Below are 26475 nucleotides of genomic sequence, written 5' to 3'. Positions count from 1 at the left end.
ATGTGGGCAAGTGAGGACTCGGCGGGCCAGCGTCGCGTGACGGGAAGACTTGGCGCAGGGCAAACTCCGTGATGGCCGACAATGTTCTTCTTCCCGGACGATCAGCGCGCAACGCCCTTTACCTCCGGCCAACAACAGGCGCATCCCGACATACTTGTCCCTATTATTTCCCACAGGCTATGGCCATTGGTTCCAAGTTACCTTTCCAGTGACTGGAGCAGGCCGCAGCGAGCGGCTTCGTGTACAATCTCCACAAACGACACCGGCTGTTTCTAACCGACGGAAAAACCGGGTCGAGGCAGCATCGCTTGAAGAAGTCTTAAATACCAGCCATGCAGCTCTTCCTCTCCTTCTTCTCTGTCCACCATGAGAGTGGAAGGCGATAGAAGACACATTCTGACTGACTCCAATTCACTGTCATGACTTCGATTTATCCTGTAGTGTCCTATAAAGCCCCGTCCACTTTTGCGCCTGCTCCCTGGCACTAGAGCTATACCACCAGTTCTAAGCATGTTCAAGTCTCTTTGGTACTTCCTATCGGCAGCATCGCTGGCCAGCACTGTCCTCGCCCATGGGCGATGGCGTGCAATGTGGGTCAACGACATCGACTTTGGATCCTACTGCGTTCGCGATGGAACGAATGTCGATTACAGATACTGGGACGATCCGGTATGCACACTCTACTCTTATCATTTGCCCTTCATCCCTGCTCACCAGCGGCCCCTAGGACCTCGCCTGCAAGGACCAAGTTTCCAAACCCGCACAGAACCTCTGCGCGGTAAAACGTACGCTCTATTTACCACCTGCCTTGGACCAACAGGCTTTTGAACCACCACTATAGCCGGAGACGAGGTCACCCTCGAGTACCACCTAGTCCCTCGGACCTGCACCTTTAGTAACTCCTTCGTCCGAGACCACCCAGGGCCCGTATCAATCTACATGGCCAAAGTTACAGACGCCAAAACTGCTCTAGGTGCCAATGCTGACTGGTTTAAAGTCTGGGAGCTGGGTCTCGTCGCGACAAAGCCTAAGCCGCTGTGGGCTGATGACATTGGAAGGGTAGGTCGACCCTTTCTTTCCGGAGAGGCTCTGGAGACTCGGAGCTCATCGCGTCATCGACATCTAGGACAACTGTGGTCGTCTCACCTTCACCGTTCCAGACATCGCTCCTGGACAGTATCTCATCCGAGGGGAAGTCATCGGTAAACATTCCGCTAACACTTTCAATCGACTAATCCTCTAATACCCATTGTGGGACAGCGTTGCATTTCGCCACTGACACAGGACCAAATGGAGGGGCTCAGTACGCTTTCTTCTTGTCCATTCAGACCTGACACGGCATCTGATAAACATGTCGTTTAGGGTCTTCCCTGGATGCTTCCAGCTTGAAGTCGGCGGAAACGGTACCGCAAGGCCGCCCACCGTCAAAATCCCAGGTCCGAAATAACAATACTACCTCCCATTTCCTCGTTCATTACATCTAACCACCAATCCCTTCCAGGTGCTTACCACGCCCAGGACCCTGGCATCTTCTTCGACGTGAAGAGCGTTGAATCCGGAGCTGTATCCGAATATATCGGTAAACCCTGTTTTCGTCGACAGTAGAGGGATCCCTTCATTTAACTCCTTCACCGCGTCTATTCCCAGGACCGCGCCCTTACGGATACACAGCTCCCCCAGTCATCACAACCCCGTACACATACACGGCGACTGTCAACACCGATACCCTTCCCAGGACAGTTCCTACCGCCCCTGTTGGTGCGCCTCCGGTTCCTGAGGCGCCTACTACACCTGGATCTCCTCTGCCAAGTTCGCCAGCTGCGCCTGCAGGGCCACAGCAAACACGCTATGGACAATGTGGAGGGTAAGCTGTTGCTCTCTTACTTTCACCTCAAGTATCTCACCTGGTCGCTGCTATAGCATCGGATGGACAGGACCCACCAATTGCGCTCCGCCATCCATGTGCCAAGTTGGGAATTCATACTACCACCAGGTCTGTTCCACCATCGACCTTCCCAGTTACCACTGTTGCACTCAGGAATCTACTTTCTCCAGTGTCTTTAGTGCTTTCCTTCCGATCCCGGGTCTGATCGTCCGTCCATTCAGGCTATTAGTACAGATGAAAGAATATCAAAGAAACAGGTGCAAATGCAAAAGACAGAAATCGTACATACGTGTCCCACTATGTAAATGTCCTTCCAATCCCACCACATACCGGACACTGTTCTCGATCTATGATCAACAAACTAATCGTCCCACTTCCATGACACCTCCAGCAGCGATTCCCTCCAATACGTGGGTCGCCAGCATTATACACGACCGAGCCTGCAGGTGGTCGTCCAGGAGCCGCCGCATGAGGATATCCATGTCCATGTCCCGGAATCACAACAGTTTGCGGACGATACGAGGGCGAAACGAGCGGTGCTCGGAAGACTGACGAAGGGAAACTCGAGCTGCCATACGAGGGGCGTGGAGGAGGCGGTGGCCGTTGTCTTGGAGGAAGAGGCCGTTGGAAGTTCGTCGCATTCGACGCGTTGGGATCCCCAAACGAGTAAGCAAGTGGACCCGAAAACGGTTTCCCGTACTTGGGCCAACACCGTTTACAAGGCTTCATCGATGGGAGTTTGTACCCAATGTTATGACCTGCAGGTATGCAGCAGCACCGCACGTGTCAGCTGCAGCTCGCACTCAGAAAGATAAGGAGCAAACGCACATTTTTCGCATTCATATCCTTTAGGATACACAAGAAGCTTTCCATCCCTGAGTAAAGGATGACCCGGGGTAGGCTCCGTAGTAGGCTTTCCTGGCACATTAGGATTAGAACTAGGCCCCGCTCCACGATTCTCGCCGGACGACATCAACTCTGGAGGGACCGAATCCCCAGCAGCGTAGAAATCCCGCACAAAGTCGGACGATGCACGCCTGTTCTCAGCCTCCCGTCGAGGCTGTGACAAATTCGAAGCCGACTGCGAGTGTCCATGCGATGCAGGATGCTGCGGAGGGGGCGCGGGCCTACCAGCACCACCCGCGGCCCGCGGTGGAAACGGAGGAGGCCCTTGGGGTGAAGAATACGGTGAAGCTTGGGCATGGGCACCGGGATAAGACGACCAACCTCCAGGGGTTGGATAACTGCTTCCATAGCGATGAGGCGAACTCATTCGCCCGACGCGGTCGTTTGCGATATTGGCGAATTCTTGTAGTTGCCCTGTCAGTTGATCCCACAATGAGCCTAATCGTTGCGTGCTGCTACCTGTTGAGTGCGGGGAGACAGGATGCGTGGAAGCAGGAGGTGTCGGTACAGGAATGGGTGCAGGTGCAGGTCGCGGAGGAGGACGTTGGTGGGGTCTGGAAGGACCATATTCGAGAGTGCTTTCGCCCTGCTGCACGTCAGGAGCTGGGGTATACGCCGGAGGAAGTTCCTCATCCTCCACCGGCAATGTCCTGTGTGGAACGTTGGAGGCTGTCGAGGTCATTTGTGTCGATTCTGAGTTGGTTTCCGGAGCTGTAGGCGCAGCAGAGCTGGCCGACCCAGTTTGTCCTGAGCCCGATTGATTATTGTTCGTCGGCTGGGCTGAACTGCTGTTGAGAGAACCGGTCAAGTTTGGTGAAACATTATTTGGCGAGCGAAATGGGTTGTGGGACGACTGAGTCAAAGTCGTGGCCATTGAATCGAGGGTAGAGAACTGGTTGAAGCTATCGATTAACCTGAGACTCTCGGCAACCGCAGTTTGGTAAGGCAGTGTTACCCCATAAATAGCCGCCGATCAATGACATCGCGACATGTGTTGCTTTCCATTGCCGTCCATTCCAAACAAAGGAACAGAGTCCCCGAATCCCAGACGTCGAAGCCGTTCCTCCATCTTCGAACGTCGGTAAAGATGTGGCATCCCAAGACCAATCGGTATGTCTCTCCCGAACTACTAGGCATATTAACTTAAACAGATGACACGTGAAATCTCTTGCGGTCGAGAGGTTCAGTACTTGCAATCTCCAAGGATTGGTTGTTCACACAACATGTCTTCATTCGAGGCTTCTGAGAAACGATACCCGACATCGTTGACCCTGATCATCCAGAAGATCTTCGCCATGCTAAAAGACTGCACGCGAATCCTATGTTCAATGCGATAGCTATCACCCCTCCCCTTCTCTAATTCAAAATCAAAGTACTCGGAGGAAGGTAGGCAAAATGGCATCAATGGATACCCCCGTGACTGGCCTTCTTCCGCCAGGCGAAATTCCCGAATGTCCGTCGGGATTGACGATTGGTATAAAGGATCGTCATACATGTTAATCAACCCAGGACTTAGCCCCACGGTCTACAACCCGTACTCATGCCCTCGTGGAACCCAACCATGTCCATGTTCCGAGGCCTAGTGGTGGTCCTCGGGGTACTCCACGCTGTGAATGCCATTCCAGCGCCAGTCTCACCGATAGACGGTACCTGCACCCTCCTCTGCCCACCCAGCACCGGCCCACTCCCCATTGGGCCTTGCGTAACTTCCTGCCCGTCCATCACCACAAAGCCAACGACCACCGTCGTTACTCCCACCCCAATTACAACCACACCCGTTCTCTGTGTGGTCTGCCCAGGTTGCCTGCCTCCCCCACCTTGCCCACCCTGCGACGGGATCGTCTGTACCCCCTGTCCTCCTCCTCCACCTTGCCCACCGTGCATCACCCGCACGTGCAACCCGCCGAGGCCGACAGCAACACTAACCACCGTAACCGCTACACCCCTCCCTCCAACCATCACACCAACACTTACACCTCCCCCTGTGACAACCCCGCCTAAACCCACTCCCACTTCCAGCCAAACATGCGTGATCTGCCCTCCATGCGCGCCTATCCCTCCACCGCTCTGCCCGCCCTGCCCACCTGGAGCAGAGTGTCCGCCATGCCTTCCAAGGCCATGCCAGTGCATCACCACACTCTGCCCAATCCGTCCGCCGCCGACAGCAACTAACCCTGTCGAGCCGGTTCCGTGTGGACCTGGAGGGTGCCTTCCCCCTCCTCCTCCAACCATGGCTCCTCCCAACCCATTGCCTTAATCGAGTACATTGTCTTCCCTATCCGAGGAACGATGTGATTTCCGTCGCCGAACATGTTTCACCTTTGTTAACTCCCTTCCGGAGATATACATTGTACATGAAATCCAGGAAGTCGTGACAACAATATAAATCTCTTCTCCTTTCACACAACCTGTCTTCATTCAAGGCTTCTGCAAAGACAATATCCGAAAATTTGTGACCCGGAGCTCTTTGCCGTGGTCAGAACCACACCCGTGTCTTCTGTTGAATACGATGACTATCGCCCACCTCCCCTTGCCGTGTTCAAAAATCAAAACTTTCGGAGGAAGGTAGGGATAATTGGATCAACATAATGCCCCCATGACAGACCTATGACATTCTTAAAATTCCGTCGGAACTGGCTACGAGTATAAAAAGGTTCGCCATCCATGGCCAAACCCCAGGATTGAGCCCCCACATTCTGTAATCCACACTCACGTCGTCGCGGTACCCAATCATGTCCACTTTTCAAAGGCTGGCAGTAATCATCGGGGTGCTGTACGCAGTGAATGCAGTCCCAGCTCCAGAGGTCACTGGAACTTCTGTGCCCATACCGCTTCCACCACCCCACCTCTGCGTCATCTGTCCCAGCTGTCCAGCACCCCCGATGTGCCCACCATGTCTCGGGGACATCTGTCCTCCCTGTCCCGTCCCTGAACCATGCCCACCGTGCATCACCACCACGTGCAAACCCTCGAGGCCAACAGTGGGACCAACCCCAACCTCAGTCACCGCTACACCCCACACCACCACCACACCACCGACATTCACACTCCCCCCTACTTCATCCTACACCTGGCCCGGTCCCACCCAAACGCCATGCGTGCTCTGTTCCCCGTGCGTACCTTTCCCTTGCGCACCCTGTCGACCTGGTGCGACGCCATGTCCGCCATGTGGCCCCCCAGAAGAGTGCCCATGCACTTCGACCCTCTGTCCAATCCAAGTTCCCGTACCGACGGCCACCCATCTCTGAGCCAGTCTTCTGAGGAGCCGGATGATGCGCTCCTCCACCCCTCCTGGTCCATTGACTTACTAGCCGGAGAATTAAAAGAATGCAGTAGGCGAGCGAGGATCACATATGTTCACCCATTCCAAATAAATACCTTGTACAATATGTAAAAGCCCATTCCTGTACGAGTCAGTGATTCCTACCAATCCAACGTCCAAATCGGCAAGTTTAAACGACCTGACACTGGTAACTGTTTCAGCACAAAAGGTGAATGAGCATTCCAAAGATAAACTTAGACACACTACACGTGCCCTAGGCTACGTTACCGTCGTACAAAATAACCTTCCAACATCCCAAAACTCCAAGTCCATTCTCCGCAAACCATGGACGACTCGAGTCGCAATATGTCCAGTTTCAATCCAACTAGCCTTTTTACAGCAGCTTCACATACGCAGCCGGGAACAACCCAGACTTGCCATTCACTTCTCCAGTCCACCTAGTAATGAATTCCCAGTTAGCATTCTGAACCTAAATTCGTGCAGCGACACGCCGATAGGAATGTAACGACTCGGAGCCAAACCCAAAGTATTAGCTCGCCGCGGGAAGCGAATGGAACGACCGGATAACGACATGGCGAGCACACCGCATCGCTCGTCCGGTATAAACGCTTTCCGAGAAAAAACAAAACATATATCACGTCCAAACGTCAACCGTCCCCAACGCTAAACATATCGAACGTGGGGGAGGAGTAACAGCCAGAAGCAAAAAGGGAAGCAGAGAACGTCATGTCACGAATCATGATAAGCGTGCCCGTCAGTCACCCCCAATCCATCGACCCTGTTTAATTTGCTTTCCAAGATCGCGATTGAATCCGATCCTCCAATCCCATGAGCCATAAACGGGCAAATGGAATGTTGGAAAGGTATAAAAAGGCCAAGGGTCCAGGGAATTGAGAGTAATCGAAACAACCCCCTCTGTAGATACCCAACCCAAGCTTCACAGACGAAAGCAAGATGTCACACTCACCAATCATCCGACGACCTCTCCGTCACAAGAACCCGCTCTCCCTCCTTGATATTCAAATCACCAGGCTCCTGAAAACCTCGTCAGTTCTAACGCAACTCAAAACCGACAGGAGGCATAGAAGTATCCAATGACGCAAAGCACTAGAAGAACCTCGAACGTCGCGCAGGGAGAACCGAAGGTCGAAGAATGAAGATAAAGATAAGCCTCTCAGAACAGGAGAGAAAGGCAGAAATATGACGTGCTGCGTGCAACATGGTTCGGAAAACAAGGAAATCCAAACGATCACAACGGAGGAAAAGGGTCGCATGCATTCGGAATCCACGGGGGTACGGACGACGGAACCACGACCCGGGAAGTATATATAATAAACGACGCCAAACGAGAAACGCACCGAAGATTCGTAGTCGTATAACGCCTCGGCCCACTCTCCCTTCGGTTCTTCTTTCACGAACGGTTTACGGGCTGGAGGAGGTGCAGGTGCAGGCGGCGGTGCGGGCGCAGGTTCCTCTTCAGGCTCATCCGTCCGAGGTTGCACAGCAGCAGAGAACGCCGTTCGACGAGGAGGCGTGAAGCTGCTCGCTGCGGGAGATGGTGATGCAGTGGGTGGCTTGTTCGCTTGTTTCAAAGAATTCATAAATCCTTTAGCTGACGAAGTATCGACATCGTTGAATTTCTGGATTCGATTCATGAGATTTCCAGTGGTACAGACCAGAACGAAGACGTAGAACTCACGCGAGCGAAACTCGAAGAAGGCGACGAAGGACCAGATCCACCAGCAGCAGGTCCACGCCCAGAAAGTGCAGCTATCCGTCCAGCGACAGACGTCGCAGGTCCACTATCCTGCAACACAAAACCCTTCCATCAACACCACGGACAATCGACACAGACACCCAGAACGCACCTGATCCTCGTCCCGACTGGCACCAGCCACGCTCCTCGAAGGCGGCGGTGACATGCTCTTAGCAGCATGTCTCAATCCAGCGCTGAACACTTTGGCCGTGGCCTCCGGATTGGAAGCCATCGCCTGCTTCATCGCCGACGTTGCCGTCCCGTCCCACTGCCCACCACCAGCACCACCAGCACCCCTTTGCGCCTGGAAGATCTCAGGTCGAGATTGGAAGTATCTAGATTCACCGCCGACAAACCAAAGACACGAACAACGACCGCGACAGGGGCGAACGGTGGTAGATTCAAGAAGATCCACACATCCAAGGTCAGTACTCTGCAAATCCCAAAGACTATACCCCAGAACGTACTCATCTAACAACCCAAAGAACGCATCTTTCTCCCTCACAGAGAGATTCGCAAACGGCATTTCCTAAGATCGGTGAAGGTGGGTATATTGGTCTGAGATGCAATAGTGATTGCGATGATGTCGATGCATGAATCGCCGAAAGAAGAAGGACGATGATGACTGCGCGCCGTGAGTCTGATTGCTTCTGAGCGGCGACTATAACAGTCATTTACGCTCCAGGCTCAAGAGGGAAAGAAAGACTTCAATTTCACCAACAACTAGCGCGTATAAATGCGAGCGACTATACAATACGTGTACAAAAAAAAGGGGAGAGGTAAGAACATCCGTTATAGCCAGCCAGAGAGACATCGAAGAGGAGAGAGAGAGAGAGAGAGTGGGCACAGAATAGTATGTAGGCTGTCACGACGTGGACAAAAGGAAAAGAAAGACGACATATATCTTTGACGACGATCCATTTTTACAGCATAGATCACGACCAAGAAAAAAAAAAGGGAGAAAAAGCAACAAGAATATCGGATAGACGAAGGATGGCTACAGAGAAAAAACGGCAAAGGAAAGAAGGCAGAAATAACAAGCAAATAAAATATAGCAAACAACAGGACCAAGAAGCAGAGAAGAACACCAGCGGTCGGAAACAAGGGAAAAAAGATAAGCGAAAAGCCGGAGAAGCACGCTGGGCGTGGTGGAACGGAGTACGCCATCATCGAATCGAAAGACAAGGCCGTCGAACAGCTGACACGTTACAAGATACCGCATGTGGATCATCGAGGAATTAGGCGGTTGATGTAGATGGGAAGCACGCCCGGAGAGCAACACTTCCAACAAACACCGTCACCCAAAACCCTTCCAACCCCCGTACAGCACAACGGACAGCCCATCCGGTAACGATCATGGATCAGCCAGTCCAATTAAAGAGATCAAACTCGCTTCCTATTGAACCACCACCATCCCCCATGTTCATCATAGGACCAGGCCCTCCACCCACGATTCCACTTTGCTGTTGCGGTTGCTGCTGTTGTGGACCAGGAGTACCAGACATATGTCGCATCGGGTCCATACCCTGCGGCGAACCAGCGAATGGATATCCACCAGAAACACCACCAGCACCAGCGTTGGCAGCGCCCCAATTCTGCTGGCCACCAGGAGGGGAAGGCGCCACACCTGATCCCCCACCAGCAGACATACCACCCGCACTTCCAGGCGGCGACATTCCATAACTGGAGCCCTGCTGTGGCATTCCACCACCCATACCCATCCCGCCCACTCCCATACCCATACCCATCCCTCCTTGCCCCTGCCCTCCCTGTTGCTGCTGCTGCTGTCCTCCACCCGGCTGTCCACCCTGCTGCCACTTATTCATCCCTTGCCCCCCAAACGCCGGACTAGAGTTCATCGCCCTCGCAGCCTGCATCTGCTGTTGCTGCAACATCATCCGCTGATAATCTTCCTGCGACACTCTCATCTGGGGGTTAACATTCCCAACCGCATTGACTCCACCACCTGGCCCTCCAACGCCAACTCCGCCCATACGAGGCGTCATCGGTGAAGGACTCGACGCGCCTCCATCGCCTACAGGAGACCACGCGTTCCGTGCGATACCCTGCACTTGTGGATTCGATCGAAGCGCAGGTGGGAAATCACCCACACCAACATTACCACTTCCGCCTCCACCGCCCATTCCGCCCATCATATTCTGAGGATTCATCGTCGCATTGATGTGATTCGGAGATCCCATTGACGCCATGGACTGCATCTGCGCTTGCTGCTGCTGCAACCGCTGCTGTTCCTGCAACTGCCGCATCCTTTCTTGTTGTTGCTGCTGCTGTTGCTGAAGCATCGCCATATTCTGGTTCATGCCCATCCCACCAGCGTTCATACCGCCAGGATTAACACCTCCCCCGCCCATCCCAGCACCTCCAGCGCCCATCCGCTGACCTTGTTGTTGGAGCAGAAGCAGCTGCCGTTGCTGAGGTGACAAATTTGACATGTTCATGTTCGGCGGGAAGTTCATGTTGCTAGGTCCGGCTTGTATCGATCCGCCCATGAGCATACGAGGATCCATGGTTCCTCCTCCTCCACCGCCCATACCACCTGCACCGCCAGCTGGGAACATGTTGCCGCCTTGCTGCGAGATAGGGGACGAAGGCGTCGCGAACCCTCCTGCTCCTCCACCCATCCCGCCTTGCATATTTCCTGCGCCCATGTTGCCTTGCTGCATTGGATTCCCACCTGCCGCTGCGACCTGCCCTCCTTGAGCCTGCTGAGCCTGAGCCTGCTTCTGTTGTTGCGCCATATACATCTACACACCAACCACATGTCACTCTCCCACTCTTAACCACCCACGCGATCTAGAACAACTCACCTGGTACTGCACAATCTTCTGAAGTTGCATAGGAACACTCATCGTCCTAAAGCCGGGAATTCTGGTAAGCAGAGTCTGGACAACGGGATGATTCGGGGTCTGCAGTATCTGGAAGGCGGCTTGCATCTGAGGCGGTAGATTCGCAGGATTCAGACTCTGTCCTCCAGCTCCTTGCATACCACCTCCTTGAACGTTACCCTGAGGTCCAACTGGCATACCCTGATTCGACATCGGCCTTCCACCAGGCCCAACACCAACACCACCCTGTTGCTGAGCTTGCTGCTGTGCCGAGCGTATACTTAGCTGCTTCGCGCGCTGCGAAGAAGCCATCGCCGCCTCTGCCACATTCAGGTTCATCATCGACGACGGCGACGCTGCTGGATCCTGCTGTGCTGGGCTCTGCCGCGTGACGCTCTGCTGACTTGGTGGTCTCGACTGTGGATTTCCAAGTTGCTGATGTGGCTGTTGTTGTGGTGACTGCGCTTGCATAGAGATGTTTTGAGGGTGGACAGGGTTGGAGGCTTGGGGTGCGTTCATTTGTGGCGGCTGGTGTTGCTGTTGTGCTTGTTGCGGTTGCTGCTGTTGAGCAGGATTGACACCGTTCATTGCACCACCAGCACCACCAGGAGACATCGCTGAAGCACCGTTGTTGGGCGTGGGTTGGTTGGGCATGTTCTGAGGGTTCGGCTGGCCAGGATTCATAGGTATGGACGGAGGAGGCATCATCTTGTTCTCGCCGGTATTTTGTCGCTTGCTAATGTTACCAATATTGTCGACTCCGTGCTCGTCTGGACGCTCGCGCTTGAGATTGGAGATGGGGGTGTTTCCTTTGTGCATACCACCGGGGGCCATCATACCTGGACCACCGACAGGGTTGAGGTTGTTCATGTTCAAGGTGAGCTGCTGCTGCTGTTGTCGACGAGCTTGATCCTTGGCAAAGAGGGCCGCGAGCTCGGCGTAGAGCTGTCGTATCCTGTCGGTGGGTGCAAAATCCAGGGGTGGGGGAGGCTCGAGAGGTGGATCTGACACGTTTTGATTCTAAGTAGTGGTTGAGTTCAATTGAAGACAATGATAAAAACATTGGATGACACTGACGGCGGTCTGGTCGACTGCAGCGGCGCCCCAGGCGAGGTTCATTTGTAGCCGACTGGCGTATCTTGATTGAAAGGTTCGGTTGAGCACGAGATGCGAGATCAAAGCACGTTGTGGAAAGCTTACTGTCGCGCGATGGGGTCGCTGGGTGGCACACTCTTGGCTTGGAACATCATACAGATCCTACAAGTAAAAGGTGAGTGGAACTTTACGGAGAGGTAAATAAAAGTGTGCGCACTTGAGGAGTTCAGAGTTGAGCTCCAGGATGAGTGCTGCTTTGGGGTCGGTGCCCTCTAACCCCGACGTAGTAGAAACTGGCCCAGAGGATGTGCCAGGCGCTGTCGAGTTCTGAGGTTGAGATGATGAAGCTGGATTAGATGAGGCCGATGGTGAGGTCGAGAGGCCCGATGGTTGCATGAGAGAAGAAGACACGTTGCTTGCCCCTGCGACAGCAGCGCTGGACTCTGACCCTGAAGCGGCAAGACCACCCTTGCCGACGCCGTCTGCGAACTGCTGCTGCTGCTGAGGTTGATGTTGGCCGCCTTCGACGCCGTTAGCACTGGATTCAGTGGCCGCGTTCCCAAGGCCCATTGGCATATTTGTGTTTGTCGAAGAAGATGCGGTCAATGATCTGGAGCCATCATTCGCCTGTGACCCGTCTTGTCCCTGGCCTAGAAAACAAGTATAAGAGATAGAACAGACGTATAGAATTGTTGACTACTCGCCCTGCCGTTGTCCCTCGCCGCCACTTTTCTGCTCAGATGAAGTGTTGGCCTGGTTCGAGCTTGGGCCCGTTGCAGCCTCCTCCTCTTCCTCCTCTTGCGGTGGAGGCGACAGTGGGCTCAGAGGCGTCATGGGCCGTGATAAAAGGTCGTTGGTAGCGGTATGGTTCGGTGCTGCCTCTTCCTCCTCCTCCTCCTCCCGCTGCGGCTGTTGTTCCGCTCCGCCGTTGGCCTGCGGTTGCTGTTCTGCTGGTGGTTGATCAGGCTCGGGAACAGGCGACAATGACGAGCTCCTGTCAGGTCCTTGCTGCGTCGGCGACGGCGGGTTTGCAGGGTCTGTTGCACTTGCAGGGGACAACTGGTTTGTTTGGGAGGGTTGTTCGGCGCCGTCGGCGGGTGTCACTGGTCCGGGTTGGGTGGTGGCGGTACTGGCGGAAGGGGGTTGGATTGGCTCTGCGTTGGAGTCGGCGCCGCCTTGAAAAGGTGATAGTTGAGGTTCGGAAGTTCCGTTAGCGAGGATATCGCCTGGTGATATGAACATTCCGCCACTCCCATCGTCGACATCGTTGAGGTACTGGTCGGGGTTGAAATCGCCATCGTCGGGGCCTAACGAGGGCCAAGGGAGGATTTTATGGGGATCTTGGGACAGAAGGAGATCTTGCTTGGGTGAAAGGGGCGACATGTGGTGATTTGGGTCGAGATGGATCATTTAGAGTGTCGTTGCAAGGGCTTATGGGAACGAGGCGCCAATCCTACACGACGACGACGACGCGAACCCGACAGTCGGCCAACTACAGAGACGGCGATTAGGGTACAGAACGTATTGTACTATGCTACTCGTGTTGTCGATGCTGTCCGTCGGTGTGCGGTTCAAAAAGGGTGGCTTTTTGGGTGAGATTTGTGTTTTGGTGCCAGCTGATGATGCGGATGCCGGCGGTGGTCGTCGTAGTCGAGGCTGGCGTGAAATCGTGGCCGCAAAGAGATGCAAAGTCTGTAAAAAGAATTTAGGAATAGAAATTGAGATATTTGTTGAGGGAACTAGCGCATTCCAAGGCGTGAACCTGAAGCGCCGATGAGGGAACGTTCAAAGCGGGCAGTAAGAGGGCAGCCGTGTGACCGTTCCTGGCAAGCGGAGTCTCAAAGTCAGGGAAACCTGAGTTGCTCATCGTTGGGCACAGCGAGCTCGACGGTAATATTTGGGGGACAAGGGAAGGACGGGAGCGGGAATTGCGAAGCGGAATATACATGCGATTATATATTCTGGACAAAGTTGTGGAATCACTGGATCTCGATTTCTGTCCAGGGCCAAGGAAAAGGTCAGCCCACTGATTTCCCCCTAGATCACTTCCCATCCGTCCCTTCCCCTCACATTCTCCTTATCGCTACATCGTTTCTAGATAACTAACATACATCTTCAATACTCTTTCCGAGTTCCGGCCTTCCCTGCAACTCTATCCCGTCCCTCACAGACTTGAAACCAATATCATACTTCCCGTTCAGAAACACCATCCTGGCGGTCTAGTTCCCTCCAAAAACGACCCCAAAAATGACGTGAAGAGCCCTACGAGACTTGGGTTTCATTTTCCTCCCCTTCCCTCCCCAGTTGTGGCTGTGCCGATTTCCGACCATCACGGAGGGTCAAGCCACACACCCGCATACAGTAGCTTCAGTGTACACAGAAAACGCACGACGACCATCGACCTCATCAAGACCGTCAAGAAGAGTGAGTACGCCCGTCCGCTATGCGATTTGGTGCAGACGACGTCTTCGAGGGTCATACTGCCGTTCCCTGCGAAAAAGAGCGAAGAAACGACCAATTTCGCGTTGGATGGCACCGATGAACCTCTGGATGTCGACCGCCCGCCAAAATTCGCATTCTCCAACTCTGGAACGCATTTCTGACGACTCTTTCTCCTCCACAGCTAGTTAGCCATGGGTCGGGTTATTAGGGCACAGAGACGCTCGCACGCGATCGTACGTCGCTCCCCAACTCGCAGAAAATTCCACCAATATATATTGACTCTTCGCAGTTCAAATCGCACACCCACCACAACAAAAACCCTGCCCGACTCCGCAACCTCGACTTTGCCGAGCGAAATGGCTACATTCGCGGTGTTGTGAAGGAGATCATCCACGACGCTGGCCGGTGAGGAACTCTGCCAAATTTCTCCAAAAAAGCAGCCAACCTAAACCGTTACAGTGGTGCTCCCCTCGCCGTCGTCGTCTTCCGGGACCCCTACCGCTACAAGCTCCGAAAAGAGACTTTCATCGCCACTGAGGGCCTCCACACCGGCGCCTTCGTCTACTGCGGCAAGAAGGCCACCCTCAACGTCGGAAACGTCCTCCCCATCTCCCAGTGCCCTGAGGGTACCATCGTCTGCAACATCGAGGAGAAGGTTGGCGACCGAGGCGCTCTCGCCCGCACCTCTGGAAACTACGCTACCGTCATCGGCCACAACCCCGAGGACAACAAGACCCGTATCCGTCTCCCCTCTGGTGCCAAGAAGACCGTTTCCGGCCATGCTCGTGCTACCATCGGTATCGTCGCTGGTGGTGGACGTATCGACAAGCCTTTGCTCAAGGCCGGCCGTGCTTACCACAAATACAAGGCCAAGCGCTACAAGTGCGTTTACTTCGTTTATCTTATCAAAAGAATTAATTGCTGACCCTCGCTTATCAGCTGGCCTCGCACTCGTGGTGTTGCTATGAACCCCGTTGACCATCCTCACGGTGGTGGTAACCACCAGCACATCGGAAAGGCCTCCACCATGGCCCGCTCCTCCGTCCCCGGTCAAAAAGTCGGTCTCATCGCTGCCCGCAGAACTGGTCTGCTGCGCGGTACCGTCAAGGTCAAGGAAGTGTAAATCACATAAAACACAATCCACGATTTTCTTCTTCCTTGCATCCAGCTTTTTGTTGTGCCGTACTGGTACATACTCATTCGACGTGTATTGGTATACTGCATACACTATGGGCACGATTTTTTCCCTCGACCGCATGTTACGAGACCCACACGCATCCATTAAACAAATTTGTGTTTTGTATGGCCCTTTTCTATGAACATATGCACCCATGGCAATTCCTTTCCCTTACTTTGTGAGACGTGAGGCCCTAAGTGCATCGGGAGCGTGAGCTAGAGGAAAAATATATTGGAATTGAGAGAAAGGATACAAAACGTGCTGTGCTAATACCAAGCGTCCGACCCAAAAAGCCCCAAAAGAGTCCAATGATATTCGTGTATGATCTGCGAGAAGAGAAAGGAAAGAAAGAAAACGGAACCAACCAGTAACCCCGAGCAGAGTAACCAAAGAAGAGCGAGGGAAAGGAAAGTACATGGAAGAGAAACGTGAGCGCATGTAAGGCGAGAAAATGAAATGTGAGCCATAAGCATAGTAGGAAAGAGAGGGAGCGACCAGTGCTACACGACGATCAACACCGGGATGAAGACAGAAAGTTCAAAGGAAGAAGAAAGAGATGGAGATGGATAGCCGAAAGAGAGCGAGAACCTGCGAATCGGAAAAGACGGGAAAACCAGAAAGTTCAAACCTGAAATACGTAGTATATAGTAAAACGATTCCCCCTACTTGACCTGGAACATGAACACCCGGACAGATAACCGAAGAGGAAAAAGAAGGAATAACCAATCGCAGGGACGTAAAATAGAATACATACAGGACGCGGCAACAACGACGACGATGATGATGATGGAAGACAGCGCGGTTTGGGACACAGCGACACATGAGAACGCGGGATCTGATCTAGATACTTGTACAGGAAGAAAATGAACGAGAGCGAGGGAGTGAGTGGGCCAGCGAGCGAGCGAAAACGAGTTAGGGAGTGTGTAACATTGGGCACTGGGTCAAAATGAAAGCGAGTGGAGTGTGGCGTATGAGTGATGTGGGTGCAGGAGTGTCGGAAAAACGGATGAAAAAGTGAAACAATGACATGCGCTTTTGCGCGATGGGGTTCTTGGATCCTACGAAGATCCAGCGTCAGTACAAATGACGACGACGATATCAAGGTACACGGCAGCTTAGGGCGTGGGGGAGGGAACAGACTCTGCGCCGGACGGCAGAGCCCCAGTCGGGTTGTTGCTTTGGTACGTGTATAGGAAAGCGACCAACCATCCTAAAATGCTCCAAGCTGCCCAAAAACGTCACCGGTCAGGGTCCGTTTCGGCTAACGGAGGAGCAGGGTCGGATGGAGCGGGAGTCGGAGGAGAGGGATCGGATTCAGTGTCGGATGTGGATGTGGGATTGGTCGCAGAATCAGAGGGGGGAGGTTCTGTCGCTGCGTCTTCGGACGCTGTTGCTGGAGTTTGGCCATTGCGTCCATGATCGTCTTTGCGCTTGGCTTTGACATAATCTTCCCTATGGCATCGAGGATCATTGAGAGTCGGGGTCAGCGAGGATTCGTGTTGGCCGGCGGTCGCAACGTTGGCCACTATTGGAGGAATCGGATCTTCGTCGATAGTCTCCAACCTTTTGGGAGTCGGAAGATCGCTTGTATCAGGTGGTTCGGTCGGGATCGCTGGGTTCATGTCGTCCTCGAGCGGTGGCTCCGTCAATGGGTTCCGTGGAGGCTCGTCATCTGTTGGTGAACGACTTGTGTTGCTCTCTAAAAAGTGGATCAGAAGGAAGCGGCTGTATCATACTGAGATCGACATACCATTTATTGCTGGAAGAGGAGTGGTTGTTAGAGAAAACGCCAATTGCAAAGAAAATCGTTACGCACATTCATCATCGGTAGTGGAATCAACCGAGCTGGTTCGCGAAGGTCGCGTCTCGGTCGAAGACGAAGTCCGATCTCCCGAAGGGGTCCTACTGGGAGAAATCTCCTTCCCACCTTCTATCTTCGCCAGGAGAGACTTGGGTTCAGACGTGAACTGGCCAAGAGCACTTTCCTTCAGTGGCACACCCGCAGGGGACGCAAGCGCCAACGCCGCAGCCCCCTCTTCCTTGTTCAAACTCGAACTCCTCCTAGGCGGGGGCGACGCCGTCTTCTTCTTGGGTACCTGCAACCGATCCGCTACAGCTCTCGCCTGCGCTGCTTGACCCGTATTCATCCTGTTCACATCCGGTCGCAGGTCCGCCCAGACTTGCAACGCCTTGATCGAACCCCACTCGATGATCTTGTTGTTCAACCAGAGGAGGGAGACAGGCTTGGTGAGGAAGTCGTTGCAGCCGGCTGCGAGTGCCGCGTCTCGATCACTTTGGAGGGACGAGGCGGTCAAGGCGACGATGATAACGGATGATCGGTAGGGTGAGGCAGTTGCCCGGGAGGCGACAGAGGATGTGTCAGAGGGTGTACGCTGGCCTTCGCCGTTGGGCGTCAGGGGAGGGTAGCCAGCCAATGCATTGGCCTTCTCCATTCGCCTGATCTCTTTAGTGGCTTGGATGCCATCCATGATAGGCATCTGAATATCCATCTATAGGTTAAGAATGTGTAAATTGAAACCACACGCTTGTCTCGAGGAAAAGACCACATACCAAGATGAGATGGAAGTTACCAACCCGCCACTTCGTGACTGCCTCTTCACCGTTATTGGCAATGTCATAGCTAATTCTCTTCCTCTTCATAAACGTCGACAAGATCGTTTGATTGATAGGGTTGTCTACAGGCTCATGTTAGATATCGGTAACAATGTCTGCACCAGCAAAGACATACCGTCAACGATGAGCACACTGATGGGAGGAATAATACTGTTGTCGGGCGCTTTTCCCTTCTTGCCGAGAGGAGTGGTGGTGGTGGTGGTTGCATCCTTGTCAGAACTCGCCTTGCGCAGATGTTGTCGACGGCGCATAGCCGCAGCGGCTTCCTGGGGTCGAGGCGAACCTGTAGGCGATGTTCCTTTCGACGCGGGCGTTTTGCTGTCAGAGCTCTTCACAGGGGTCGCAACAGTTGATACAGGTGTTCCCAACGGTGCAGACAAAGGTGGTGGTGGATGTCCCGCAAGAGTTGCAGCCGCAATCCTATCCTTGTCTAAGGGGTGTAAAAGCGACGATTCAGAAGCAGCCCCATTTTGGCCTTTAGGCTTGGTAACGGGGGACGAAGCTGCGGACTGAGTAGCACTATACATTGTGCCAAAAGAAGGTAAGCCCTCTGCATTGCCATTCGGTGATGAACGGGAAGACCGCCGAGAAGGAACAACCAGTTGCCCTTTGTCCCGTTCTTGAGGCGACCGCGGAACCTTAGTCTTTGGTCGGAAGAGAATACCAGTCTGACCGTCTGGACTCTTCACCACAATACCAGACGAAGGGTTTGATCCCAACTTTGAAGCAGCGGCTTTATCGAAATATTCAACATTCTCGGGGAGTGACAGTGGTGAGGGCGTCACCTGCGAAAGGCTTGATTCTGATTCTCGACTCGAGGTCAGGGACCGTTCTGAATTGGTGCGAGAGCCTGTTGGACGAAGCGGCTTTGTGGGAGATACCGGCTGAGAAGCGTTAATTTTAGAATGGGGTTGTTGTTCGGTGTTGCCAGAATAAGACCCAAAAAAGGTCCCTGTCGCCAGTCCAGGGCTCAGGGGTGATGTGGCGATTGGAATGAATGGCAAGTCGACGCTCGGCTTGGTGGCCGCGGTATGAAGTGCTGTGAGGAAACGGCGAGGCCCTGCTGGCTTGGGAATGATCATGACCTCGGGTAATGGTATCGTGGCCGCAGAGAAACCAGCCATCATAGACTGCACAACATCCTTGAGATGTTTGTAGTTGGCGAGGCTCGTAAAGTGCATGATCACGTTCGAACCGTTAGCAGGCTTGGTTATGCCCGTGTTGTGGGGTACATTGACCGTGGATCGTGGGCGGTGCAGGTTTGCTAGGGTTGGGCGCTTTTTGGAAAGAGCTTGGGACCCTGTAAAAGGATTGAACCCCGACCGCTGTGCCAGAAGACGTTCCTTGAGAACATCCACATCGTCGTCGATGAAGACGAAGGAAACAGGATCAGGGTTATTTGGCCCTTCTCCCGTCGCAGGGGCTCCATCAGCAGCGGGGGTCTGCTCTGCAGTGCTCGTTCCATCTGTATCCCCGTCTGGTGAAACATGGGTCACGTCCATCCCCCACGCAGTGAGATAGCTTGTGAGATGCTGGGCGAAACATGCCTTGGGGCTGGCATGCAGCGTGACCTTCTTTCCCTTCAAGGTTTCTGCAAAAGAAACGAGTTGTCGAAGAGTAGGGTCATGAGCGAATTGCGGTTCTTCGGAGTTTGCCCGTTCATTAGGGGTTTTGGCTTGCGTCGATCGGGGTCGGCGAAGGGGAAAAGCCAATTCCACTGTTCGTCCAGTCGAAAAGTTTTCGGGAGGAGGAAGGTCCCCCTTGATTGATCCAGAGGTGTGGCGAAGTATCCGGCGCAGAAGAAGCGAGGAGAAGTTGGGATGTTGGCGGACCTGTTGAGGTTCTGGACCGTATGGATCGTTTGGTAAGCGTTCTGGGAAGGCGAATTTGTGTGAAACGCGAATGGTGCACTGGAGCGGAATGTCTGGCATAGAACTCGAAGATTCCGCTTGGGTTTGCAGCGTGGGCGTGAGCAACAAGCCTAATTCGACGGTATCACCCCGTTCTGCGATGTTGAGGACCTGTCTGATAACCTAAAGGAAAACGATGAGCCCCTTGTTAGGAACGGACAAATATGGACGCACATGGGAGATAGCATAGGACAGCGCAGCTTCATCCCCCACAACGTTCACATGCTTCAAGCTGACATCTCCGTGGAAGATAACCATGTCCACCCCGACCTGAGCGGCAGTCCCTCCTAGCGAGTCTCCTATACACTGCAACATCTCCCCAATATCGAACTCCGTATAGGTATCCGCCGATTGTGCTGGTCGTTTCCCCGGGAGTTTGCTGTCTGGTGCGGACATCTCGTCAAAATAGGTCGGCATATTGGCGGACAAGTAATTGATGTTCTTCATAACAGTGAACATAGCCGACATGGAAGAAGTCGGTACGGAAAGCGAACAAGCGGAAAACTGTTCCTTTGTTATATCGAGAACTTGGGGCGGGGAGACTTGGAGAAGGGTTTGGACGACCATCTGGATCGAATCCGCCAGCTCGAACGATAGTTCATTGAGGGGAGACGACGACGTGTTGTTAGATGATGCCGGAGTGAGGGAAGTGGAGGTTGCTGAAGTAGGCGATCCATCGCTGGGTTGTTTGTGCGGGTGCTGCAGCTGGCTGAGCTGTGAGGGCAAAGGCATGGACGCTGACCTCGAGAACCGCGGCAGGTCCAGGAAGGAATCCTTGGTTCCAGAAGGCGGGAGCTCTGAGCGCGTCGTGGACGGACTTGTGCTTTGTATCGTTGGTTCGCCAGTGTCTGAGTATTCCGAGGTCGATTGTGGGCTTTTGCTTCTTCCTTGAGGACTGAAGGGACTGTTGGTGGCCAGATCGAGTGGAACTTGGTCTTGAATCACCATTCCTCCCTCTGCCGTCATGAGCAGGGCAGGTAGTTTCGGGAGGCCCGAAACCGCGGTGGCCATTTCTCTCGCAGTCGACCGTATTGTACCGTCAGAACACACACGTTTTGGGGTGTCGCTTGAGGTTAGAGCTAGACAACGGGGGTTGTAATCTTCTGGGAAATTACGACACGAAACGACGCCCTTTACATACCTCGATTGCTACGTCTAGAAACCGCACGTCACCCCAGGCTTCACAACGAACGAGCCTTTTATACGACTGTAAAGCGCGTTCAGATTCAAGATTCAGAACCCTGTTTCCTTGAAAAAACAGAAGGATTTCACGGCACCTTGAGCCAACAAGTCGAGTCGGTGAAGGTCAAGGTCCAAGGCTGTTGCCATTGGCGCTTACCATCTCAGGCATCCCATCAATAACTCGGACAAACATCGTCCAATCTTGGAACGCGAGATCTCTTCATGAGCGGAAGCATCTGTGTTTCAGAACCTCGTCCTATAGTTTAAATTTTTGCCCCTGCGTGTCCTCGGTTTCAGAAAACAAACCACATTGACCATGTACTACTTGGGGGATCATCTTAATCCCTGTCTTCCATACTTATCCTGGACCTTTTGGTTGTGACTCAACGCCCTAGACTGTATTCAGTATGCACTCTCCGTGAGATGGTCTAAACGATTCGCAGGGGGTTGAAGTCTTCTTTGTGACTGACCCAGAAGGTAGCATGCAGCACTTTGCATTCCATCGCGATCATTGACTGACATGAGCCCTCTCTTACTTGGCCCGACTCTGAAATGGAGAATTCGAATGTATCATCAGAAGTAGAACATATACACATTGCCAGTTCAGAAAAACAAAATACTCTCTCCAACAATAATTAAAAACACAGAATCTCAGTACGTGCAGTAACCGAAACGAAGCTTCAACAGAAAATGAATTCCAGCATCTTCAGCAAGCGATCAGTAAGAAAGCTCCACATCGCCCTATTCAAAGAAAGAAATACAAAATCAGCAACTCCACTACAAGAAATAATACCAAGAAACGCCTTACCTCTGCGACCAAATCCATATCATGATAACTAACTCGCTTGCCCGCAGCAGCCCGAGGATCTTCTTTAGCATCAGGCGGTGGTGGAGGCGGTGGCCCACCAGTACTGCGCCCACCTCCACCAGTGCTCCTCCGCGCTCCTCCACCATTCCCGCTACTGAGAGCTTGGTCAAGCGCGGCAGGCGTGGGTTTGGGAGGAAGTCCAACAGCAGCCGGTAGCGATGAATCAGACGCGAACCCTCCGATCCTGTCACCGAGTCTCCTCCCTTGCCCGTCACCCTGGCGCGGTTGGGCTTGCGGTGGGTACATGACTGGCATGCCGAATGGTGGGTACGTGTAGTCCCATGGTCCTCCGCCATAGGGTGGGGGGTATGGCCCTGGCCCATAGGGTGGGTAGTAGCTTCGAGGATCTTGATATGATGGTCCTTGAATGCCGAACGCCTGTGGTGGAGGCTGGTTGTTCCCGGTACCGGCATTCGGTGGCGGATGTGCGAAGGGTTGGATGCGGTGAGGATCCAATGCAAAATTATTGAAGTACGGAATCTGCCAGAATACATGTCAAATCCGACGCCATGAACCAGGATCACACAGACAACACACCTCCTCGAGCGACTTGACAAGTTCGGGGTGCTTATTCGCGATATGCTTCTCGACAAAAGTCGTAGCCTTGAACAACTTCTGACACGTTTTGCACCTAAACTTGCCCTCATCTTCCTGTTTGATGTACGGTTCGACAGCTTTAGACAATTCCCTGAAAACGTTTGATTAATTTTAAACCACGACGGCGTTAAGCAACAGAAAAACAGGGTTCTTACTCTTCATATGACTTGCCGCCATAGTCGCGAGGGTCTACACCCCCTCGATCTATCAGCAAGGCCACCTTTGAATCTAGCCATTCTAGCCAACGATCATCTATATAACAGAGTTAAACCCTCCGATCAGGAACGAGGTCGGCTGGAGGCGCTCACCATTGCGGCCCTCTTTCTTGTCAGATGCAGGCCCACTGGACTTGCTATCCTTCCTGTCTCCACCATCATCCTTCGAATCGCCTTTGCCTTGCTCCTTCTCGCCACCCTCCCCTTCCACACCTTTCGCGCGCTCCGAGGACGTGTCGACAGGCGTCTTCCTCAGATGCTTCACACACTTGCGGTGCAATTCCTCTACATGGTCCGTAGTCACGGCGCAATAATAACATGTGTGGAACGCGGCACGAAGGTAGGCGAGGTAAAGGTCCAGTGATACGACCGTCTACGTGAAATGAATCGACAAGTAAGCAAACAATTCAATTCGAATCTCGATAAACAAGAGCACGAGACAACTTACCTTCTTGGCCTCGTACGCCTGTTCGTCGTTCGCATCCACAAGTCCACGGTCGCGCAATTCGGCCATGACTTTCTCGATCCGTCGTTCGACCGCTTCACCGCCAGACTCCTTCGGCTCAGGGTCTTCCTCTTCGCCCTCGCCCTCAACCGCAGACGACATAGGCTGATCGCCTTGTTGATCTTGCTGAGCTTCGCCGTTGGCCGTTTTGGTGGAAACTGTGGCTGCTCGAAGTTTAGCTGCTTCCTCTTCAAGAATAGATGCAAGCTTTTTTGCGTTAGCAAGGTCTTTCTCCAGTCTCTCTGGCCGGGAGGCAACCTCAGGTGTATATCGAATTCGATTCACAAAAGGTTTCAAATTATGAGTGACATGGAGTTTAAAGCCATCGATCTAGAGGGAAAACTAGGGCGTTAGGTGTTGAATCGACACCGACTGTGGAGACGCTCACCTTTTTCTCAGTTAATTCGGCCATGACAGCGCTCATGTCCGCATCGTCGCGGAAACGTATCCAGCCAGCTCGATAAAAATTTCTCTTCTGGAGTGGATCGCCAAGTGCGAGGTAGACATACCCAGGGATCTTAGAGCAAGCCTATGGGGATAACACAAAGTTTAGATGATTTGCAACTGATGAAACGAGGGACCGGGAACGAACCTCTTCCAGCTTTACACGCCCAATGTCTGGAGGGATCGTTCGAATCATGACTTGATTTCCTTCAGCAGGCACAGCAATTTCGTCTCCCCGATTATCGTCCTTCTTCTTGGATGATCCTTTCCCGTTGGCTTCGGGTCGTCCACCGTCGTGGTCACCATGCTCTTCATCTCCATCCAAATAGTCGTCGGCAGAGGCAGGTGCATTGCCGTTCATGTCTGCACCTTCGCCATTTGCACTTTCTTTGATCGGAGAGGCGGGTTCCTCGCGGGGTTCGTTCAGATCTGGGTCAAATTTGCCAGCCTCAAGATCAAGAAGAAAGTTATTAAGGCGTCCTTTCCACCCTTCCTTCCTAACTCGCGTTCGCAAAGCAACATACTCCGGACTGGGATCGTACTTCTCTGCAAACCACGGAGACTTTTTGTGATGGTCGAACATCACTTGCAGCTACAGTACATAAGAGTTTCAGCACATGGGATTCATCACAAGTTTCCAGAATGACGATAGAGCGGTTGGTGATAATACACAACAACGACAACGGATGGAACAGAAGGGGAAATGAAAAGCTGAAGCTGACCTGGTTCGCGGCGAATTCCTTCTTGTACTTCTCCCAACGAGTTTTGATGCCATTGCGCGGTTTCGAACCGTCACCTGCCTCTTGCTCGGCAGCCTTGTCCGCGCTGTCTTCCTCTTGCGCTTGTTGAGGGAAGAAGAAGCGGAACCACTCGGCGTATTGCTTGAGAGTGGCTGGGTAATCGAAGGTATGAGGGTCCGGTGGGGCCCGTCGGGGTGGCGGGTAAGGCGGAGCATGGCCGCGTCTGGGTGAGTACCCCCCATAACCACGAGAATGGGTATCTGAAATAGCAATTAACTTTGACATCAACATTTGTCGGCAAAACAAGGCAAACCATAATCGTCATTGTGCCTGGGCCGTGGTTCATAGCGGTCCCGCTCGTAAGGAGAGAGCGAACGTCGGCGCTTTCTGCCAGCTGTAAACGCAAACAGGGTCAGAAGAGACTGTTTGACAAGCGGGTTGGATACGCACGTTCGTCTGGGTGTGGGCTTCGACTCCTTCCACGTCGTCCGTAGTCGTACGGTGGTCGGTCTCGTTCATAAGGGTAGCCGCGGTCCCTGTCGTAGGAATCGTAGTCCATCCTATACGAGTCGGGGTAGTCTGAGTACCCTCTTGGGGGGTACGGGCCTCTTGAGGGCGAGCGGGAGCGAGAGCGTCGTGGTGGATAGGAAGAAGACCAAGAGGACATTTCGCTTTAAAATCGGCAGAAAGGAACTGAAGAGTTGAAAGTCGAGAAAGGTGAAAGAAGAGAGGGCTGGTCAGAGCCTGCCAGGTGGAGGTCGAGCATAGTGAAGACAGACCTCTTGAGATCGCGACACACAACTTTTGGCGCTGTTTCTGACGCTGCTCGTCAAGACGCTCAACGTTGTTCGCGATGAAGACGACAACGACCAACGGCACAGACTACCTCATCACCATTTCACGCGGAGTTTCAACACGATGACTAAGCAACACTCCTTACGGCTACGGGCTACTGTAACTCAGAATACACTGCTCAGTACAGAATCTAATGGGACATCAGATTTGGCCTTTTTCTTCTTTTGCTCGCCGCCAGCAGCCTCGCCACGGGGTCGCTTCTTGACGTTAACAGGCTTGAGCTCGAATTCCTCCCCCTTTTCCCGCTTCTTTTCCGCCCGCTTCTCCAACACCCGAGCAGTCTCGACATTGCGAAGATATTCCTGTTGCTCAGCACGAGATTGCGACAATTCCACTCGGAGTTTGGCGGTGTGTACGGCGGCTTCATGGGCTACATCATGAGTCAGTAAGAATGAAGGCGCACAACAATGAAAAATGAAGGTTACTCACCAACTTGTTCGGTGAGCATATTCCACTTGAACTTGGGAAGATATTTCATCGTCCAGATGTCATCTCTCCATCGGGACCCCTTCTTCCCGCCAATAGGTTGCGCATTCAGCATCTCAGCAACACTACGTGCAACCTTCTTGTCCTTGAACTCGACCCAACCTTCCGTAAAGTGAGGTTTCTTCGTCGACGTGAATTTACGCCTCAGATAAGCTCGTTTAGGATCTAGCATCGACGACTTCAGCAACTAGTTCCGGTCAATCAAGACAGCACTCACCCTCTTGTTGCAGATAAACCCGACCAACTTCCCCGTATGCACTCATGAGATGGCGGACCTTGGCTGGACGCATTCCAGGTGGTATCCGCGAGATGTAGATGACGCCGGCACGTTCTTGAGCAGCTTTGAAGGCAGCCAGAGCCTCAGGCGTCAGAGGCTTCACGACCTTCTCCCCGGCAAACCCTTCAGGATCCATCCCGAAGCCCAGCCCAGAGTCCTCATCCATCCCCTCGTTCCCATCCTCCTCTCCGCTCAATTCCTCCCGGGATTGCGTACCAGCCTCCTCCACGGGCTGTTTTGACGATCCAGCTTCTGGCTGTTCACTCTTTTCTTCTGGAGATGTGGATCTCATTGGGGTATACAGAAATAGGGAATATGTGTGTTTGAGAGTTGAAGGGGAACGTCGAGGAACACGCTCAGAAATTTCGATCA

General features: G+C 53.2%; 10 protein-coding genes across 10 annotated transcripts; 2 read left to right on the top strand and 8 right to left on the bottom strand.

Moving 5' to 3' along the window:
• Positions 1-510: 510 nt before the first annotated feature.
• CC1G_09949 (hypothetical protein) lies at positions 511-1868 on the top strand (the record flags this gene model as incomplete). The annotated part of the gene is made up of 8 exons (XM_001841205.2): positions 511-669; positions 728-785; positions 842-1059; positions 1127-1202; positions 1261-1303; positions 1363-1436; positions 1502-1579; positions 1648-1868. 8 exons carry the CDS (start codon positions 511-513, stop codon positions 1866-1868), a joined length of 927 nt encoding a protein of 308 aa, XP_001841257.2.
• A 314-nt stretch (positions 1869-2182) lies between these two features.
• CC1G_09950 (hypothetical protein) lies at positions 2183-3665 on the bottom strand (the record flags this gene model as incomplete). The annotated part of the gene is made up of 2 exons (XM_001841206.2): positions 2183-2643; positions 2714-3665. The coding sequence occupies 2 exons, from the start codon at positions 3663-3665 to the stop codon at positions 2183-2185; spliced, it is 1413 nt and encodes a 470-aa protein (XP_001841258.2).
• A 638-nt stretch (positions 3666-4303) lies between these two features.
• Positions 4304-5023, bottom strand: CC1G_14561 (hypothetical protein; the record flags this gene model as incomplete). The annotated part of the gene is made up of 1 exon (XM_002911083.1): positions 4304-5023. The coding sequence occupies one exon, from the start codon at positions 5021-5023 to the stop codon at positions 4304-4306; it is 720 nt and encodes a 239-aa protein (XP_002911129.1).
• Positions 5024-5534: 511 nt separating this feature from the next.
• On the bottom strand, positions 5535-6091 carry CC1G_14560 (hypothetical protein; the record flags this gene model as incomplete). The annotated part of the gene is made up of 2 exons (XM_002911082.1): positions 5535-5855; positions 5912-6091. The coding sequence occupies 2 exons, from the start codon at positions 6089-6091 to the stop codon at positions 5535-5537; spliced, it is 501 nt and encodes a 166-aa protein (XP_002911128.1).
• A 356-nt stretch (positions 6092-6447) lies between these two features.
• CC1G_09952 (hypothetical protein) lies at positions 6448-8356 on the bottom strand (the record flags this gene model as incomplete). The annotated part of the gene is made up of 6 exons (XM_001841208.2): positions 6448-6511; positions 7042-7109; positions 7433-7714; positions 7774-7881; positions 7943-8165; positions 8298-8356. 6 exons carry the CDS (start codon positions 8354-8356, stop codon positions 6448-6450), a joined length of 804 nt encoding a protein of 267 aa, XP_001841260.2.
• Positions 8357-9191: 835 nt separating this feature from the next.
• On the bottom strand, positions 9192-13154 carry CC1G_14559 (hypothetical protein; the record flags this gene model as incomplete). The annotated part of the gene is made up of 6 exons (XM_002911081.1): positions 9192-10595; positions 10659-11696; positions 11754-11814; positions 11877-11933; positions 11989-12421; positions 12500-13154. 6 exons carry the CDS (start codon positions 13152-13154, stop codon positions 9192-9194), a joined length of 3648 nt encoding a protein of 1215 aa, XP_002911127.1.
• A 1027-nt stretch (positions 13155-14181) lies between these two features.
• Positions 14182-15560, top strand: CC1G_09955 (60S ribosomal protein L2). Its single transcript, XM_001841211.2, has 5 exons — positions 14182-14195; positions 14395-14446; positions 14503-14618; positions 14673-15095; positions 15153-15560. Exons 2-5 carry the CDS (start codon positions 14405-14407, stop codon positions 15334-15336), a joined length of 765 nt encoding a protein of 254 aa, XP_001841263.1. The 5' UTR covers positions 14182-14195; positions 14395-14404; the 3' UTR covers positions 15337-15560.
• A 1068-nt stretch (positions 15561-16628) lies between these two features.
• On the bottom strand, positions 16629-20666 carry CC1G_09956 (response regulator receiver domain-containing protein; the record flags this gene model as incomplete). Its single annotated transcript, XM_001841212.1, has 6 exons — positions 16629-17089; positions 17141-17149; positions 17207-17900; positions 17962-18086; positions 18140-20057; positions 20109-20666. The coding sequence occupies 6 exons, from the start codon at positions 20664-20666 to the stop codon at positions 16629-16631; spliced, it is 3765 nt and encodes a 1254-aa protein (XP_001841264.1).
• Positions 20667-21833: 1167 nt separating this feature from the next.
• Positions 21834-25044, bottom strand: CC1G_09957 (hypothetical protein; the record flags this gene model as incomplete). The annotated part of the gene is made up of 11 exons (XM_001841213.1): positions 21834-21857; positions 21925-22464; positions 22522-22672; positions 22737-22833; positions 22890-23169; positions 23245-23631; positions 23690-23830; positions 23894-24337; positions 24468-24745; positions 24799-24879; positions 24936-25044. The coding sequence occupies 11 exons, from the start codon at positions 25042-25044 to the stop codon at positions 21834-21836; spliced, it is 2532 nt and encodes an 843-aa protein (XP_001841265.1).
• Positions 25045-25444: 400 nt separating this feature from the next.
• CC1G_09958 (hypothetical protein) lies at positions 25445-26395 on the bottom strand (the record flags this gene model as incomplete). Its single annotated transcript, XM_001841214.1, has 3 exons — positions 25445-25710; positions 25770-25991; positions 26044-26395. The coding sequence occupies 3 exons, from the start codon at positions 26393-26395 to the stop codon at positions 25445-25447; spliced, it is 840 nt and encodes a 279-aa protein (XP_001841266.1).
• Positions 26396-26475: the final 80 nt, after the last annotated feature.

Source organism: Coprinopsis cinerea (assembly GCF_000182895.1).
Source record: "Coprinopsis cinerea okayama7#130 chromosome 5 map unlocalized cont3.5, whole genome shotgun sequence".
Lineage (NCBI taxonomy): Eukaryota > Fungi > Basidiomycota > Agaricomycetes > Agaricales > Psathyrellaceae > Coprinopsis > Coprinopsis cinerea.
The sequence above is the reverse complement of the archived record's forward strand: the minus strand, read 5'-3'. Positions and strand labels throughout refer to the sequence as shown.

Coding starts and splice junctions, on each gene's coding strand:
- CC1G_09955 (XM_001841211.2), top strand. CDS start 14,405: ATGGGTCGGGTTATTAGGGCACAGAGACGCTCGCACGCGATC. Junction 14,447..14,502: donor AGAGACGCTCGCACGCGATC/GTACGTCGCTCC, acceptor GACTCTTCGCAG/TTCAAATCGCACACCCACCA. Junction 15,096..15,152: donor TACAAGGCCAAGCGCTACAA/GTGCGTTTACTT, acceptor CTCGCTTATCAG/CTGGCCTCGCACTCGTGGTG.